General features: G+C 35.9%; 1 protein-coding gene across 7 annotated transcripts in view; it reads left to right on the top strand.

The window, feature by feature from the left end:
- Positions 1–9,971, top strand: part of PCDH15 (protocadherin related 15) — a 725,080-nt gene extending 715,109 nt beyond the window's left edge. For 3 of the 7 annotated variants that reach the window (XM_062215103.1, XM_062215104.1, XM_062215105.1), the window contains 2 exons: positions 6,016–6,124; positions 9,363–9,971. In XM_062215103.1, coding sequence (XP_062071087.1) covers positions 6,016–6,124; positions 9,363–9,914 — 661 coding nt within the window. In that variant the 3' untranslated portion in view covers positions 9,915–9,971. Of the gene's footprint in view, positions 1–1,531; positions 1,571–5,114; positions 5,186–6,015; positions 6,125–7,005; positions 7,897–9,362 lie in introns of those variants that run through there. The other 4 variants (XM_062215102.1, XM_062215101.1, XM_062215100.1 and 1 more) reach the window with 3 other exon arrangements.
- Positions 9,972–16,869: the final 6,898 nt, after the last annotated feature.

Here is a 16,869-nt window from a genome sequence, read left to right as displayed (position 1 = left end):
TCCAATGGGCAAAGATAAATTGTTTATAATTATTTTGTTCCAAAATACTCAGTATTCACTCAGTATTGTGACATTGCCCCCAATTTGATTTTCTAAGGCTATAAATGTAATTTTGAAGCAGGTGGATTAGTTAATTGTTCTTTGTGCTAAGCCAAAACTATATCCTATTTTCATGTTACAGCATGGGATCTTACAAAGATTAGAAAAATAAATAAATCAGGTCATTAGAAATCACTGGCTTTCCTATTGCATTAATGCGTCTCAGTCTACAGATAGATAAATAACATTGGCCAGGATGCCCAGGTTAGCTATACTGTAAAATATGCTATCAACAATGTCACTGAGAACCTGATTTAGCATACAACTTACCAATTAAAGAGACTGAACTGCATATATGTTATTATTTGCTGTATGCTTTAGAATATGTAAGTCTCAGATCATGTAGAAATCAAATGGAATGCCTCTATAAATAATCAGGATTTTCAGGGATTATTAGAATAGATTACAGATCGAATCCACATATATCTAACTTAAACTTTCCTTTCCTTTAAATGAGTAACATCACCAGAGTAACTTATTAACAATGGCATCATCAAATGCCTCTCCAAACAAATAGTTGTTCTACTGGCCAGTTGGTTTACTGGTAAAACTATCCAACAGAACCTCTCTGCCACCCTGCGCAATGTATACGTTAAGGTATGTGTTGCTGGTTTGGTCATTTGGCATAGCATACATCTGCATTCTATATCAGAGCACATCAGGCACTTTGGGAGACAGCTTGGCTGAACCCTGGTTGTTGGACGTGTTTGGGAAGTAAACCAGTAGATGCAAGATCTCTTTCTGTCTCTGCCTTTCAATGAATAAAAATCCAAGATTGTTCAACCTTATCCCACCACAGAGTTGATCACTGCAAAACAATTCTCATGAAGCAGACCATTTGGGACTGTTTCCTTTAAATAAGTATGAGTGGAGGAGGGATCCTTTTCCTAATCAGAAAATACTTTCTGGAAACATGCGTCATGAGTGAGTTCGAGGAATGTACGTTTGGGTAAAAAGGACAAAGACTGGCGATATTGGCTTAAATATGGTGACTGCATTACAGCCATATCATTCTGTGCATTCTACACTTCTTCCCAGTGGACTTGATTATACTTTTGATTGGGAAGAAAAAAAGAGGGACAATTTAAAACAAGATTAAATTTGCTAAAACTTTGTGATATTTCAACTGTTTTTAGAACAAAAACAACTCTTTTCAGTTGTGAAGACTGAACCAAAAAGAAATCTTTGACAGACTCCTGTTTTTTTAGTTTATTCATATTTGATACTACTTCAAACATTTAATTATGACATTTAAAAAAATTAATTATTGCTTCAGTATAATCGTGCAAAATAGTTAATGCTTAACGAATCATAACCTGAAGGTAGCCAGTTTTAAGCTGTCACCTTTTTGTTTCTCTCCTCTTAACCATAACCTACCTTTTCCATATTAATTATTTTCTAAAACTTTTTCTATTTTAATTTTCTTTGGCAGCAACAACAACTACTGAGGCCTTCTCTTCTTAAACCAGAGGTATCGATTTTCATTCTCTTTCCAGCCTCACTCCATCTTCATAATTCTTTCATGTGACTTTATGGACCCTCTTAAGGTGGCAGGGTGGGTGGGTTGGTGGCCTTCACTGTGACATAAATTTAGCAGAGATAATAAAGAAACAACAAATAGGCCTTTGCTCCTGTTTAAACTATCATTGAATGAAGCAATTCATTATCCTGAGCATTACTTGTCTTTGATTCATTCCTTAGAAAGAATGCTGGCTTCTATATTCAAATATGAGGTCAGATAATTCAAAATACTGCCTTTGCACATGCCAATGTCAAAGTACCTGTGAAATTAATTTTCTGCAATTAATGCCTATTGTTATTTATATATTATGTTTGCACTGCCAGAATTAAACATAAAATAGGTAGCAGTTTTAGATACTTTTTAAAGTTTACTATTTTACAAGTATCTGTTTACGAATATTTGATTACTTTTCTCTAACAATCTAATGCTAACTTCACTAAGAAGTATTTCTTGGTCAGAATTTACCCTCCTAAATCTGGAGCTTGAGTGACAGCTTTTTGTAAAGCTTTTAGTAAAGATTTCCATGGAGAGGGCTTCCTAGACTACTGAGCCAGAAAAATCTAGATTAAAATCCCAAAGCCAATTACAACACGCACAAGGCTTTATTCAACATATGCATTCTGCTGAATATTAATAAGTTCATCCATAAAACGTTAGCAGTAACATCTAATATATAAACTCCTAGTTCAGCATTGGAATGTAGCAGTAAGAAATGGATTAAAAGACAGTTTTACTGTTCTTTCAAGTTTGCATCATTATAAATATTCATAATAATAAAATTCTAAAGTACATGCCTTCTTTGGTCAGCAAAAGTGAATTTTAAAAATACCTTAAATGTTTGATTTACATTAAAAAAATCACTTTTCAGTATGCTGCTTTGCATGATTTTCTAAAATCTGGGAGTTACCAATTTACCACTATCTAATTGGGTCCACACAGAGAACACACTGGACACCTGGTCCTTCCTTGATTTCTTTTTAAGGATGATGTTCTACTCCTCATTCATGGGCTGTATATGCATCTAAGAGGCACTCTGCAGATGCTCCCCTTCTGCTAGTTCCTATCCCTCCTTCTCAATTCTGAACTACACACTGACTGAATCTAGAACTATCTTGCTGAGTCTCCTGGTTCTCCATGCCTGTCCTTTGTCTCCTTATATTTTTAAAATAATTGATGATGAACATAAAAGATAGTGAGAAAGAAGTAATTTTTGAAAACTCAGATCCACATCATTGCATGGTCCCAATAAACATTTACTAGAATATTTTCTGTCTTTTTAAAAGTGATTAAAATTCAACTCAAAGCTGTTTAATGTTCTTTTCTCATTTTCTATATTACCTTGGGCATGTGTTGGTCAAGCAGCTTAAAAGTTTTTCTTCTGAGAACTATTTGCTTGATTTAAACCAATTTCATTGTATTGAATTTTCGATGTATCAAAAATTTAAGCTTATCACTTCAAGAATGTTTCATTTTCAAAGTATTTATTTTTAATAACTTACATCTAGAACTTGACTGGATCTCAGTGTGTTACTTGTCTTTTGTAACCTCATTCCACCCACATTTTCATTCCTTCCTCTCATCTTTGATATTTTTTTTGGTCAACATAAAGCATATAGGTATCAAAGTGTAAAAATCATTTAACTAGATCAGTTTTAAGAATGCATATGTGCTCGTTGCTCTCCAGAAACCCCTCCTGTCAACATGTCACATGTTAATTTCCCTCCTTGTAACCATTCACTGGCTTGTTATACACTCATTAGATAGTCTGTTTTTGAAGTTTATATGAGTAGAATATAGTGTGTTCCATTTGTACTTGACATCTTTCTCATCATTGTATTCCTTAACATGGTTCTATGATGTAGCAGTGTAATTATATCAATGACTTTTGCATTGGTTCTAATTTTTTACTGTTACAAACAGTGTATAGATATACCTATTTCTATGGCATTTATAATGATTACCTTGAATTACTATGAAATAATGCATGCCCATATTGAACTTTGGTACTACTGCCAAACATTTTCAATTTATAATCTCTCTGAAAGGTAATGGGGCTTCTAGTTTCTATCTGTGCATGTCAACAAATGGTATTGCTGATTTTTTTTTAACTTGAGTCATTAAGGAAGATAAACTGGCCTTTTTTTTTTTTTTACATCAAAAGTGGATTCCTTTCGATGGGCTCACAAAATATGACAAAGATGGCTATAAAGTCATGAGAGAGCATAGTAATAGAATAAAGGGAGTGCAAAGTTAAGTAATTGCAGGATCCAGGGGGGAAAAGATATATAAATAGAGTTTACTAGATGAAAAAAAAAAAAAAAAAAAAAACACAGAAGGCTGACCCTAAGGTCACTTCGAACCTAGCTGCAGAACAGTATTTTTGGCAAAGGTGTAGTAAAAAGGAGAGAATATGCTTACTACAAGGAGTAAGTCACCAAATAGATTGTTAATGTGTGAAAATGTAGTCCTAGAGTGGCCATCTTTTTATTTCCGAAGACACAAACACATCCAAATTTGTGGTGATATTATCTGAACAAAAGTATTGACAACTAATGCAGTTTTTAAAAATGAGGATGACCAAACCACACAATGAAGGACCAATGTCCACATCCATCATGAAGGCTGTAAATGATTGCATTTTTTTAAAAAATGTATTTGTGACCCCAGAGAAAACATTCTTTTCCTGACTCATTGCTCTATCTAGATCAACAAATATTCTTAAAAATAGATGATCTTAGAAATTAGTACGAACCTGTTCTCCCGTAGACACCTGTTTTTCTCCTTCTCTCTTCTTACTCCCTGGCAAAATTATTTTGGAGAACCTGTTCAACATGTTAAAATGTAAAGAAATTGAACTTAGTAGTCACTGAAAACTGTTTTCAAATGTATATCTCAAGAAAAACACTTTTCTTAAGACCAAAGTTGGACAAAAATCACGATTATATAGAGTTTCAAACTGGGAATCTGTAAGGAGCCTCTATCTAGCCAATTATTTTAGGTATAGAATTAATAGACACTTTCAAATGTAAACATTTTACTGGGAGATATGATACATTAACAGATTCTTCTTAATATATACGATACATGTTGTTATCACCTGATGACTTTATATGAAGTTAATGAATGGAATAACACTGCATACTAGAAAATTGTTAGAAGATAGTAACAACTGAAAAAGTGTCTTTTAAGGTTAAAGTCAGTTAATTATATAAGTTACAAAAGAGTTAAGTGCTAGCTATATTATTAATAATTCTAAAACTTATAGCAAGTGAAAGTACTCATTTGCAATTTTTTTTAACACTTGCCGTTAAGAAAAATTTACACCTCCTCTCACCAAGATCAGTCACAACCAGAAAGAAATATTTGAATGTGTTTAACCATTTCTGGCAGGAGTGTTTTGAGAGTCATCAAATTCTAGCTGTGGAAATCTGACATTGGGTTGAAATATGATAAAAACTTGTTTTCAAATGCAGTTTCTCTTTTTGAATGATAGGAGTTATCCATGGAGTCTGGAATTGATCCTGGCCAAGAATTTGGACAAGATTATTACAGTTATGAGCATGGGTACATCTTCAGATTTCTTATTCAGAATCTTTTTGGAATATTTTATTAATAAATTATTAAATGCCAATTTTCAATAGCAACTGTTTTCAAAATGTTATTCTGTTAGTTTCATATTTGTAAATGAATAATACATCTAGCTTTATTTTCAAACAAGTTTTAACCTTTTTTCTGTACTGAGTACTATATTGCTGCTTTACATTGGCATTGATAGAGATATAGTAACATTATTCAAATTATTTAAATGAGAAATAAGTCAAACATATTTGCTCAATTCCTCAATTCACCATTTCTTTTGTATGAGGTTTCTAACACTTTTTCTAACCAGTCAGCCAAAAGTTTTGTTCAAGAGCAATTAACAGGCAAAATCAGACTTCAGTAACTAGAAATATATATTTCAAAAGTAATTTCTATATACATAATTTAAAATACAGTAGAAAAATCTAAGGAATTTCACAGACTCTGGCTGAAGCAATCTACTATACAGACCTCATGTTCTGAACAAGCTATTCCACTTTTAGAAACAACTATTTGGTGTCCTATGTTCTTGAGTTACAGAACAATACATCTTTTTTCCTCCTACTTTTCCCCAAAATTTAAATCTGAAATAACTCTCTTTATTGCCATTCCAGGATACCAATATGGCAAAAGTCTTTGGTCATCAGGTAGCAGCTCTTACCCTATAGTTTTATAATTCACTTAAAAGTAGCCTAATAGGTTCTGTATGACTATTTGTTGATTTATGAAGAAAAAGAAGAAAACAGAGATCATTCATGGTGTATTCCACCCAGACCACATGTAAAAATGTTTGAGGTTCTAAGTTTCTATTGCAGGTATGAAATGCCTCAATATGGAAGCCGCCGTCGATTGTTGCCACCTGCTGGACAGGAGGAATATGGTGAAGTGGTTGGTGAAGCTGAGGAAGAATACGAGGAAGAAGAGGTAATGGCGATGGTTTCATATGTGAAGTAATACTCAAAGAACAATATGTTCTCCCTATTTGATTTTCAGAATCCTGCTCACGTAGTATTTGTTTTCCAAAGAATTTCAACAATGTTAGCCATTTCATTGCCTTGTCTGGAAAGGACAATTAACAGTAAAATTCATTTTTCTTCCAGGAAAAGCTACAATAAAATTTCTGGTTTCAAAAACCCTAAACATAAATGCAACACAATGGTTACTTTTGTTCCCACAGTATATAGCATACCTAAAACATGTGAAATGTGTAGACTCCATCCTTCAAAGAAAAACTATTTATGCCAGTATTTTCACAGTAATTACATAATTTATGTTTAAATTAGCATAAGCCATTTCTATCATTTTTATACTTTGTGTGCCATACTTAATTGGCAAGTTTACCCCTTAGAAAAATAATGAGTATCACTGGCGCTCTACACCGTTCACAACTTATGATGGCCAATACTTAAACTTTCCCTTGAGTCTTAAACTCTCATACTGTTTGTGATTATTTAACATTCTTTGATGTAAAGCTATTAGCCAAAGTCTAGCAATAGGAGTGTGAAGACACAATGATTAATTACTTCTTTCTTTTTCAATCTCAGATTCAAAATAAGCCTTAGGTAAGAAAAATGATAAATGATTATATTTGGGACCTATAAGGTATACTCCAGCATAAAATAATGTACTTTCTCTCCCTTATCCCCTGTACTTAGCAGCATTTGGTTATTGTTTTCCAAAGCCAGTTATGTAACTTGTACAGAACTAGCACTCTGTAGGTTCATTCCTGTGTAACCTATGTGGGAAAAGGTCGAATCAGAATGCTCCCTAAGCTGATCCATCAATTGCATTTTCACAATTTTCAGGAAATCCCCAAGAAAATTAAAAAACCAAAGGTTGAAATTAGAGAGCCTAGTGAGGAGGAAGAAGTAGTTGTCACTATTGAAAAGCCGCCGCCAGCCGAACCTACACACACCCGGTGGAAACGGGCCAGGATCGTCCCCATGATTTTCCAGAAGGTTCGAGGCCTGGCCGAGAAGAGAGGCGTCGCGGACCTCGAGGGTGAGGAGTGGCGGAGGCGCCTTGAGGAAGAGGAGAAAGATTATCTGAAACTAACTCTAGACCAAGACGAAGCTACCGAAAGCACGGTCGAGTCCGAAGAGGAATCCTCCAGCGACTACACTGAATACAGCGAGGAAGAGTCCGAGTTCAGCGAGTCGGAGACCACGGAGGAGGAGGAGTCCGAGACCCCCTCTGAGGAGGAGGAGGAGGAGAGCTCCACCCCCGAATCTGAAGAATCTGAAGAGTCCACAGAATCGGAAGGGGAAAAAGCGAGGAAAAACATTTTTCTCGCCAGAAGGCGGCCCGTCGCGGAGGAGGTCAAGGCAGTGAAGGGTAGGAGAGAGCAGCCGCCTGAGGACCGCGAGGCTGCAGCCGCGGCGGAAGGAGAACAGCCGGAAGAGGAGGAGGGGAGTGATGCGGCCCTGGCGGAAGAATCCACGGAGCCTGCAGCAGGCGCCGGCCCGAAGGAGGCCAGCACGGAGGAGGAGGAGGCGGCGGCGTCGGAGGAAGGCGCCCTGCAGAGTGAGGAGGAGTCAGAGCTGGGCAGTAGCAGCAGCAGTAGTGAGAGTCAGTCTGGGGGTCCCTGGGGCTTTCAGGTGCCGGCGTACGCCAGAAGCCAGCCGTCACACCCAAAGACCTCTCCGGGAGCGGGCTCTGAAGGTTACAACACGGCCCTTTAGCCGAGATCACAGTAGGTGGGGATCTGCAGTGCTCTTGTGTGCGGTGCCTTCTGTGTGTGCTCTCTGAAACGCTCTTGACAGGCGAGGAACTGGTCCTGGCTCGGTGCTGACATGCGATCAGAAACGTGCTTACATGCTCAGTGCACGGGACGACGCTAGAGCGAACTGCCTAGTCCGTCCTCCTTAGTGACCAGGAACACATGCCGTCAGCGACTCAGTGTTTAGTTAACGCCATGTTGCAATGACAAAAATATATCTATTTATGCATAAATATAGACGGAGTGTGTGTTTAACATCAGCTTTGCCAAAGGATGTAGGATAAGCTGAAATAAATTAATGGTCCCAATATGGAAATTTTAACTATCATAGATATTATCAAATACCTTCTAATTAAATAAAATTCAAAAAAATCAAAATTTTACCATTTATGTAGTGCTGGATATGAACCAAAGTAGAGTTCTAAAAATGAAAATATATATATATATCTGCTAAAATTTTCTTAATTGAAAAGGAAGAGACACAAAGAGCAAGGGACATCTGATTCACTCGCAAAATGCACACAACAGCTCAGGCTGGACCAGGCTGAAGCCAGGAAGACGGAATGAGATCTGTCTCCCAGCGAGTGTCAGGGACCCAACATCTATCAGCCATCATCTTCTGCCTCCTGTGTGCACTAGAAGGAGATCCGAGGTTCAAACAAGGCACATCAAAATAGGGTGTGTAGTCAGAAGCAGGAACTTAACCGCTGCACTAAACATCTACCCTGATTGTCTCTCAAATGAAGGATTTAAGAAACTAAGTCTTCCCTACACCTGTTTCAGTCTCCTAATGCCCACAACTGGGAATGGACCAGGGCCAAAAACAGGAAGCCGGGATTAGGTTTCTACGCCAGGATCCTGACTAATTGAGTCATCGCTGCTGTCTCCCAGGGGCTGCTTTAGCAGCAGGACGCTGGAATCGGGAGTCTAATCCAAGCGTTCTGATGTGAGATGCAGGCATTGTCACTGGCACCTTAGCCCGTTGGCTCGATGTCCACCCCAATTTTCAAATAGGTATCTGAACATCAGAAAGCATGAATTGTACTTGATGCAAAGTATTGATAGTTGACATAGATCAAAAACGCAGCCTTATTTTGAGGAAAAAAACCATGATATAGTTTGAATGTCATTCTTTTCAATTTAACTTTCCCGATAGTGAATTATTTGTCCAAAACTTGGACCAGATCCTTAAATATAAATAACATACCTGTGCTTTGAGCAGTGACTTGATGTGAAAGAATGTATGTGGTTACTGTAATGCCTGCATCTTTACTCAGTAACACTTAGCTTTAAAACCAATGAGGAATTGCTAAAAGAAACTGATGTGAACAGCTGCTCTCTTCTGCTTCTCTTATTTACCTTTAATAGCCTTCTAAATATCACTGCATCCTAGCCTGTTCATTGCTTTTGCTAATGACTCACCTATTGTTTTTATTTTGTCAGTGGGCAAGAAAAAGAATGATCAAGCTCATTGTTGACCGGGACTATGAAAGCAGCTCCACCGGAGAGGACAGCGCTCCCGAATGTCAGAGAAGCCGTCTGCACAATCCTAGCATCCACAGTAACATCAACGGCAACATCTACATCGCACAGAACGGATCTGTGGTGCGAACCCGCCGCGCCTGCCTCACCGAGAACGTCACACTTGCCTCCCCTGCCCGCCTAGGACGGCACTTTAAGAAACTAGACAAGTTGGCAGTGACACAGGAGGAACATGTGCCACTGAACACGTTGTCCAAGGGGCCGTTTTCTACTGAGAAAATGAACACAAGGCCAACCCTGGTCACCTTTGCCCCTTGCCCTGTGGGGACAGACCGTATGGCAGTGAAGCCATCGGGGAACAGGCTGAAAAGCACAGTTGAACAGGAGTCCGTGGTTGACGATAAGAACATGAAGGAGACATCAGAATTCCATAGTGACCACACACAGTCTGATGATGAAGAGCTTTGGATGGGCCCCTGGAACAACCTCCATATACCAATGACGAAACTGTGATCGATTTTATAGATGTTATTTTAATTTTTACTTCAGTTTTTGATAAACTGTACTTTTTACTGTCACTGAGAAAACAGAGTATGGAATTTATATCACACACACAAACTAAAACTTTGAACAATATGCTTTAAAATTTAAAAAAGAGACAGGTTTGCACTCACATTTGTATCAATTGTTTTTCCCAGAAAAATCTTTTTGAACGGACTCTCAATCCACTTAAGAATGTCATTTAGACGTTCCGCTGTTTTGTTGGGTCTTTAATTTTTTTCATTGTAATAAACAAGAAATAATCCATCAAGTAATCATTTCTATTTTGTTGATGAATGTAGATTATGCTTCAGTTTTAGCTTCACAGCACTTATTTTGGTACATCTAATTTTCCATAGGCAAATGTGAAAACAAAGTAGAAAATTTTTACAAGTTTCAGGTTTATACACTTGCTAAGTATACTGTCCAGATTTGTACAATGAAGAGAGAATTGCAAAGTATAAGTGACTTTGGGAATCACTTGCAAATTATTTCAAATCATGAGCTTTTTGTCCTCATTGTTCATAAAATTTTCCTATTTTTATATGTTAATCTTTAATGGAATACTTCAAGTCGTATCTCTTTATATTGCTATCACTGACAATGTTCACTGGTGCGCCAACCACTTCTACACATATTCTATCCATACCAAACTTAGTAGATAATTTAGTTACCAGAAGGCAAATAATTCATTAGAGCAATGTAGATCTTTTACCATCAGCACAAGCTTCCTGAGAAGTGGGAAAGAATCAAATAGGCAATAATGCTTCTAGACTCACAGTTTCATAGGTCAAATGTGACAAAGTCAGTGAAGTCTTTCTTTAATGTCACTGAACATGAATATTTTATAAACTCAGTATAAAGGGATTTGCCAAGGTCAAGAATTTATATAAAATGTGAAGTATCTATAAACCTGATAAATCTATAACTTCAAATGTATTACTGCATTTAAATTTCCCCAGCTCTATTTTATTTTTTAAATATTTTAATGCACGTATTTATGTGCCTAAAGTTCCAGAGGCAGAAGCCGATTGCCGGGGCATTTTTTTAAAAATAAAAGTCTTTTTTTTTTTTTTCAACCATTGAACAAAGCACAGTGTTTCACCATTGATAGAAATTTCTGTTTTGCATACTGCCAGATGTAAAAAGAATGACTACCGTTTAGGAGAATTCAGATTTCTATTGACTATGACTTAGTATGACATAGATAGAGCTCACCTCAAACTTTGCAGTTATTGATGAAGTCCAGATTTTCGTGCAGTTCTTTCATGCATGCTCATTACATGGCTCAAGGATTGCATAATACATTGTTATTTATTCCCCCTTACATGTTTCACCTTTTACCAAGTTTGTTAGGATGCTGTTTCCTCATTTCCATAGTGAATGAGGTATATTAACACGAACTTGTCAACTTAAACAAGTAGTGTTCTTATTTCATATTTCCAAAAGTATTCAGGATCAAATACATGACCATATCATTTATCTGATCTCATTGGCAATTAACGCATTTTATATCCTTGCTAGAAAAACTGTCAGCATTAAGTAGGAGCTTATTAAAATATAGAGACATGCCCACACCTCCAGGCCTGCTAAACAAGAATCCACATTTTCACAAGATTCTAAGGTGGTTTGTATGCATATCAAATTTTGAGAAGTAATGATCTATACTACTGATTTCCAGGACGTATTCCTTGAGGCACCAAAGCAATTGCATTTACTATAAATATTTTCTATAGAAATTAGATTAAGAATATTATATTTCCCTACTAGTTCAGAGATCATTAATTAAAATTTCATTTTTGATGTCTCAATATTATCTCAGTATCCTATTTTCCCTGCATTTACCTTGTGCTTTATTTTTCCTTTCAATTTCTGTAATATTTAAGCTATTTTATTGCTATGCCTTTCCCTATTTTAAGTTACAGCTTTTAATATCCTGGAGGAAAAGTTATGGTTTTGTATGCTTGCTTTGTGTGTGATTGCTGAAAGATCATTAAGCCTGAGATGGGAATCAAGAAAAAAGCTTTGTAATTCTCAACACCTTCTTCATTCCCAATTGGGAAGGGAGTACCCTTCTGGAAATTGGAAACCAGCAGAAAGCTAATGTCTTTATGTCCTGATTCATGACATGTCATTGTATTTCAAAGGACACTTTTTACAAGGAAATATGCAAAATTACAAACCAGTAGGCAGACATATTCAAACAATTTCAAGTTGATCATTTCAGCTGAAACAATCTTGAGGTTAGTCAATGCCTTTTAATGGAGATAGTGTAAAGATAAGTAGTTTTTACAAATATTTGGTTCATATATTTTGAGATAAAATATACACTACAACAAAAAAAAAATCACTGATTTTGAACCAATTGAATAGTTAATTTGATAGAACTTTCAGTACTCTATAAATCCCTGACTCAGGATTTAAAGTGTAAAAACCAAGGGAGATACCCAAGTATGTTTAATCTTGGAAATGCTTCATATAAACTATGTTTTTATGTAAATGTTATTCATGAAATTTGTTGGTTTCTCCTAGAAAGGCATAGGAATTTTTTTGTTGTTGTTGTACTTAATCAGCAGTAGTTTTCCATCAAGCAAAAGGAAGAGTAGATGCTGGCTGATTAAGAGGAAAACAGACAGATAGGGCTATAATGCCACACTCACACGCATTGATTTCAGCTGTTCTATGGAGATTAGGAAAAGAAGGATGACAAAACATGGGCAAGATGACATACCACTTGTGACTCGATGGCTAAATCATAGATGCTAGCATCTCTCTAGACTTATCATTTTTATTTTTATAGACTCATAATTACATAATTTCAACTATTGGTTGGCCAAAAACATCTTTTGAAAATACAAAAAAAATGCCTTGAATTTTATATATGATATGACATTTGTATTAGCAGACTACAGTGTGAACAAGAATATTAAAATGTTTTATTTATACTAAGTGCATCATCCAGAAAGGATATGGTAGCTACTATGAAAATATTGTTCAAACCTTTCTGTATTATAGAGCCAGAAATAATTAAATATTGGTTCTTGAGGGAGGACTTTTATTTCATGAGCCTTGCTTTTTTTCTTTCTGCTTCAACTTCTGCACTTTATACTGTAAGTGGGACTTCTAAACCACTTTAGTTATTTAGTAGAATAGGCAGAAAGTGCTAACAATCTGTTCTCAGGGCAGATACCTATTGGTGCCTGCAATTAACACAGTGATACGGCTGAGGGGTAGGTTCAAAATAATATTGAGGACTTGTAGTTTTTATTGGTAGTTTTTCCCTCTTTTCAAGCGATCTGCAAATTACTTAGCACTATTTTTTTCTCTCATTGTTCATTACTTGCTCTGATCTCGACAATAACAATCTTTACTTTTAAATATTTTTATTGCAGGCTACTTTATGGTAAGTTGAATGGCTGTATTGAAGATTTGAATGTTGTCTATGCTTTGAAAAATCAACACACTCACTGCTTTCCCCATTTCTGTATCCAAGCACCTGTTCTTCCTTAAGAAATATTATGTTATTGTATGAAGAATCTGAATTAAAATATAATTTAAAATCCATTGTTATTCACTACACAATGTTTCAAAAATAAATTTCCATGTGAAAAAATGATTTCTCATTATTCTGTCAGATGTGAATACAAATAACTATATCTCATGCAGTTTATTATTTCAGTTTGACAATAAAAAGAAAAGCCAGTGTTGCAAACTTATCTCAAAACAATGTAGACAATAGAAGTGTGTTTTAAAACTCCTGTTTTTTGCCTTCATTTAAGTAATGTATCCATGCTCTTTATTTAAAAAGTTTAACAAATACATGAGAAATACATATTTATGGGATACCAGTGATGTTTCAATGCCTGAATATATTGTATCATGTCTATATATGGTAAATATTTCTATTTCTTCCAACACCTACCATTTCTTTAGGGTTAAAACTTTCAAGACTCTATCTTCGTGGTTTTTCTTTCTTAAGGAACCAGGTATAGGAAGACAAGAACCACATGGCCTTAGTCATTCATAGAGTCTAAGAAAAGACGATCTATTAGATGTTAAAATTGTGATGTTGGTTCCCAGGTGCTGGGAGGAAGGAAGGAGAGAGTGGTGGTAAAGAGTGATAAATGGGCACAAATTTATAGTGTAAGTAGCACAGGGTTTTACTGCATGGTAGGGAGAGTATAGATGTTAATGTACTGTGTATGTATCTATTTTTTAAAAAGAATTAGAACATGCCATCAAGTCTGAAGAAGGGCAACTATTTCCTAACATACAACTTGCATATTTATGAAAATAAAACTTTTTAATCATACACTTAGATTTTCACAGATAATCAGTTATGTTCATAGAAATGCTGAATGACATCATAAATGTGACAAGATGCATAGCTACAATGAAGTCAAATTATATATTTTTAATATATTTATCTCATCTTAAGAAAATTCTAATATATATAAATATCTATATACCTGTATGAAATATTTTCTTATTTTCCTGGCTACATGAAGATGCCTAACTTTCTAGTGCAGCTAATGATACAAGAATTTGAATTATCTTTTATGTCAAATAATCAGAATTGTGAGGAATACATTTTCCAACACCACCTTTAAACAGAGTTCCTAACTACCTGTGTTAGGTAGGAAGTCAGAAATTGAGCCTATGTGTGTATGAGAAAGGCCTGAAGACCAGCACCCACTGCGGAAGCTCCAGAAGCCCAGTATCTTATACTTCAAGGTCTGCCTGGATCCTGGTGACCTTCCAGGGGGTCCTGCCCCTTCAACCTGGCTTGATAAACATCCTTCCTCTAAGGCAAGATGACGCCAGCTAGGCTTCCCCTGTCTGATAACTTGGTGGTGGTGGTGGGGGGGGGGGAGCTTAGAAAGGAATTTTTCATGTTTACATCCAACAAGTCCTTTGTTTGGGAGGAGAAGGAGGAGAGGGGGAGGGATGGCAAGATCCATCCCCTTAAAAACCCCAGACTAAATGTGCACTACGCACTCTCTCTCAGGTTCTGTCTGGAGAGGTGCCCAACCGCTCTTACGGATGTCCCTACCCTAATAAACCTTGCTATGTTTCTTTCCCCTGCCCTCTGTCTCACGCCTGAATCTTTCTTGAGCGAAGACAAGGACACTTTGCTTCTCTGGTAACATCTGCACTACCTATTTTAGAACAGAATTTTAGTTGTCCATGTATTTCCAGTGCCCAGTGCAACTCCTTGCATGAACTACAGTTGAAAAAAATGTAGCATGAAACACAGTGAAGCAATTCTATAAATGCTATTGTGTAAGTTTGGGCTTATAATTTTACAGTTATCCCAGTGGAAAATGGCAATAATAATGTATACCTCAGTTAAGAAACACATTTCAATACTTAATCTGAACATATATGCCATCTCTATAATGATACAAGTAGAAAACAAAAGATTACCAAGTTACCTCCATACTTTTCTTCATAGATTTTTCCAGATTCTGGTTAAATGCCAGTTTAAGTTTTATTAATCTATTTAATATAGCTTGACACATCATTCAAGTTCCAAAAAGTTTTCTCCAATAATTCTAATAAAGAAATATGTTTTAAAGAGAATTAAAACTCACAATTTTCCTATTTGTATGCTATGACTTACACTTCTGTATAATTTAAAAAAAAGCAAGCATTTTCAAAGAGCTTCATCTAGACTACAAATGGACTGTTTGATGGTTACATATCTGTGAATTCAGGGATTACTTAGAATCCCTGAACCCAGTGGTTCTTCTAATCCATCCAGCACACAACTGCCACTGATAAACTATTAATCTTCTGTCTTGGTATAAAAATTATCACTTGAGTCAAATGACACTTCTTAACTTGCCTCATGGTTATCATTGACCAACTCTATTTTGATGTTCTGAAAATGCATTTCTTCTCTTTAAATTATTCCATCACTAAGTACACTTTATCACCTCTTTGTATGAAGTTGCTACATCAAATATCACAGTCTTTAGCTATCTTTATCAACAACAACCTTCCCGAAACTATTGGATTTCTTTTCACCTGTTGAAGACACACACACAAAATATAGCTTAGGCTTTTGCTGAGATATCTCTGTATGTTTTAGTTTGCCCAGTGTATTTTTTAAGGATTTCTCCAAATAGCAAAAGAAGCCTTTGATAGCATATGATTTTTTATTATTCTTTGGTTCCATAAAAAAAGCTGAATTACCTCCTCTCCCAAAAAAATAATTTTACCAAAAAATTCATCATATGTCACCTAAATGCTTACCTACCCTAAATACAATTTTAAAGTATGGTAGTTGCTGAGTTAACAAAGGCTGTTTTGGACTTGCTGCAACTAACTTAAATAAATACACCAACATTTTATCAAAATCTTAATCTATGTTTACTTGTTCCTTCTTGATAATCCCAACAACATGATTTACATTAGCAAGTACACTGACATAAGGTGGTTTGGAAATATCAGTATCTTTAATGCTGTATGACTTTATCCCATTTACTTCCTATTCATCGTCCTGTTTCTTAACCTTGCCATCTCCTGTCCAGTATTCTGAATTTTGTAACTATATAAAAATATGTTGTAGCTCAAGAGGAAAAAAAACAAATTTTACATCATTTATATCTTCTTTGCAGAGGAACAGGTTTTTTGGGAGGGAGAGGAAGATAGAAGGGAGCCTCTACTCCTGATAGAACAAATCTATGTCTTTTTAAAATTAAGGAATATCCTCAATATATCTGTGTAAATTGACCTTTATGGATTTGTTTATGCTTGGGTATCATAACCATGACTTGCTTGATATGTAGTAAGTATAGCCTAGACATAGGTCTGAATAGAACCTCTAGATCAACATCAGGTTCTTTCTGCTGGCAGACACAGCAGAAACACAGGTCTTGACATCAGAGCTGAAATAATTTGGGTTATAATCTACCAATCATCA

This window comes from Lepus europaeus, chromosome 17, assembly GCF_033115175.1.
Source record: "Lepus europaeus isolate LE1 chromosome 17, mLepTim1.pri, whole genome shotgun sequence".
Classification (NCBI taxonomy): Eukaryota; Metazoa; Chordata; class Mammalia; order Lagomorpha; family Leporidae; genus Lepus; species Lepus europaeus.
This window is presented reverse-complemented; position numbering and strand designations above follow the sequence as displayed.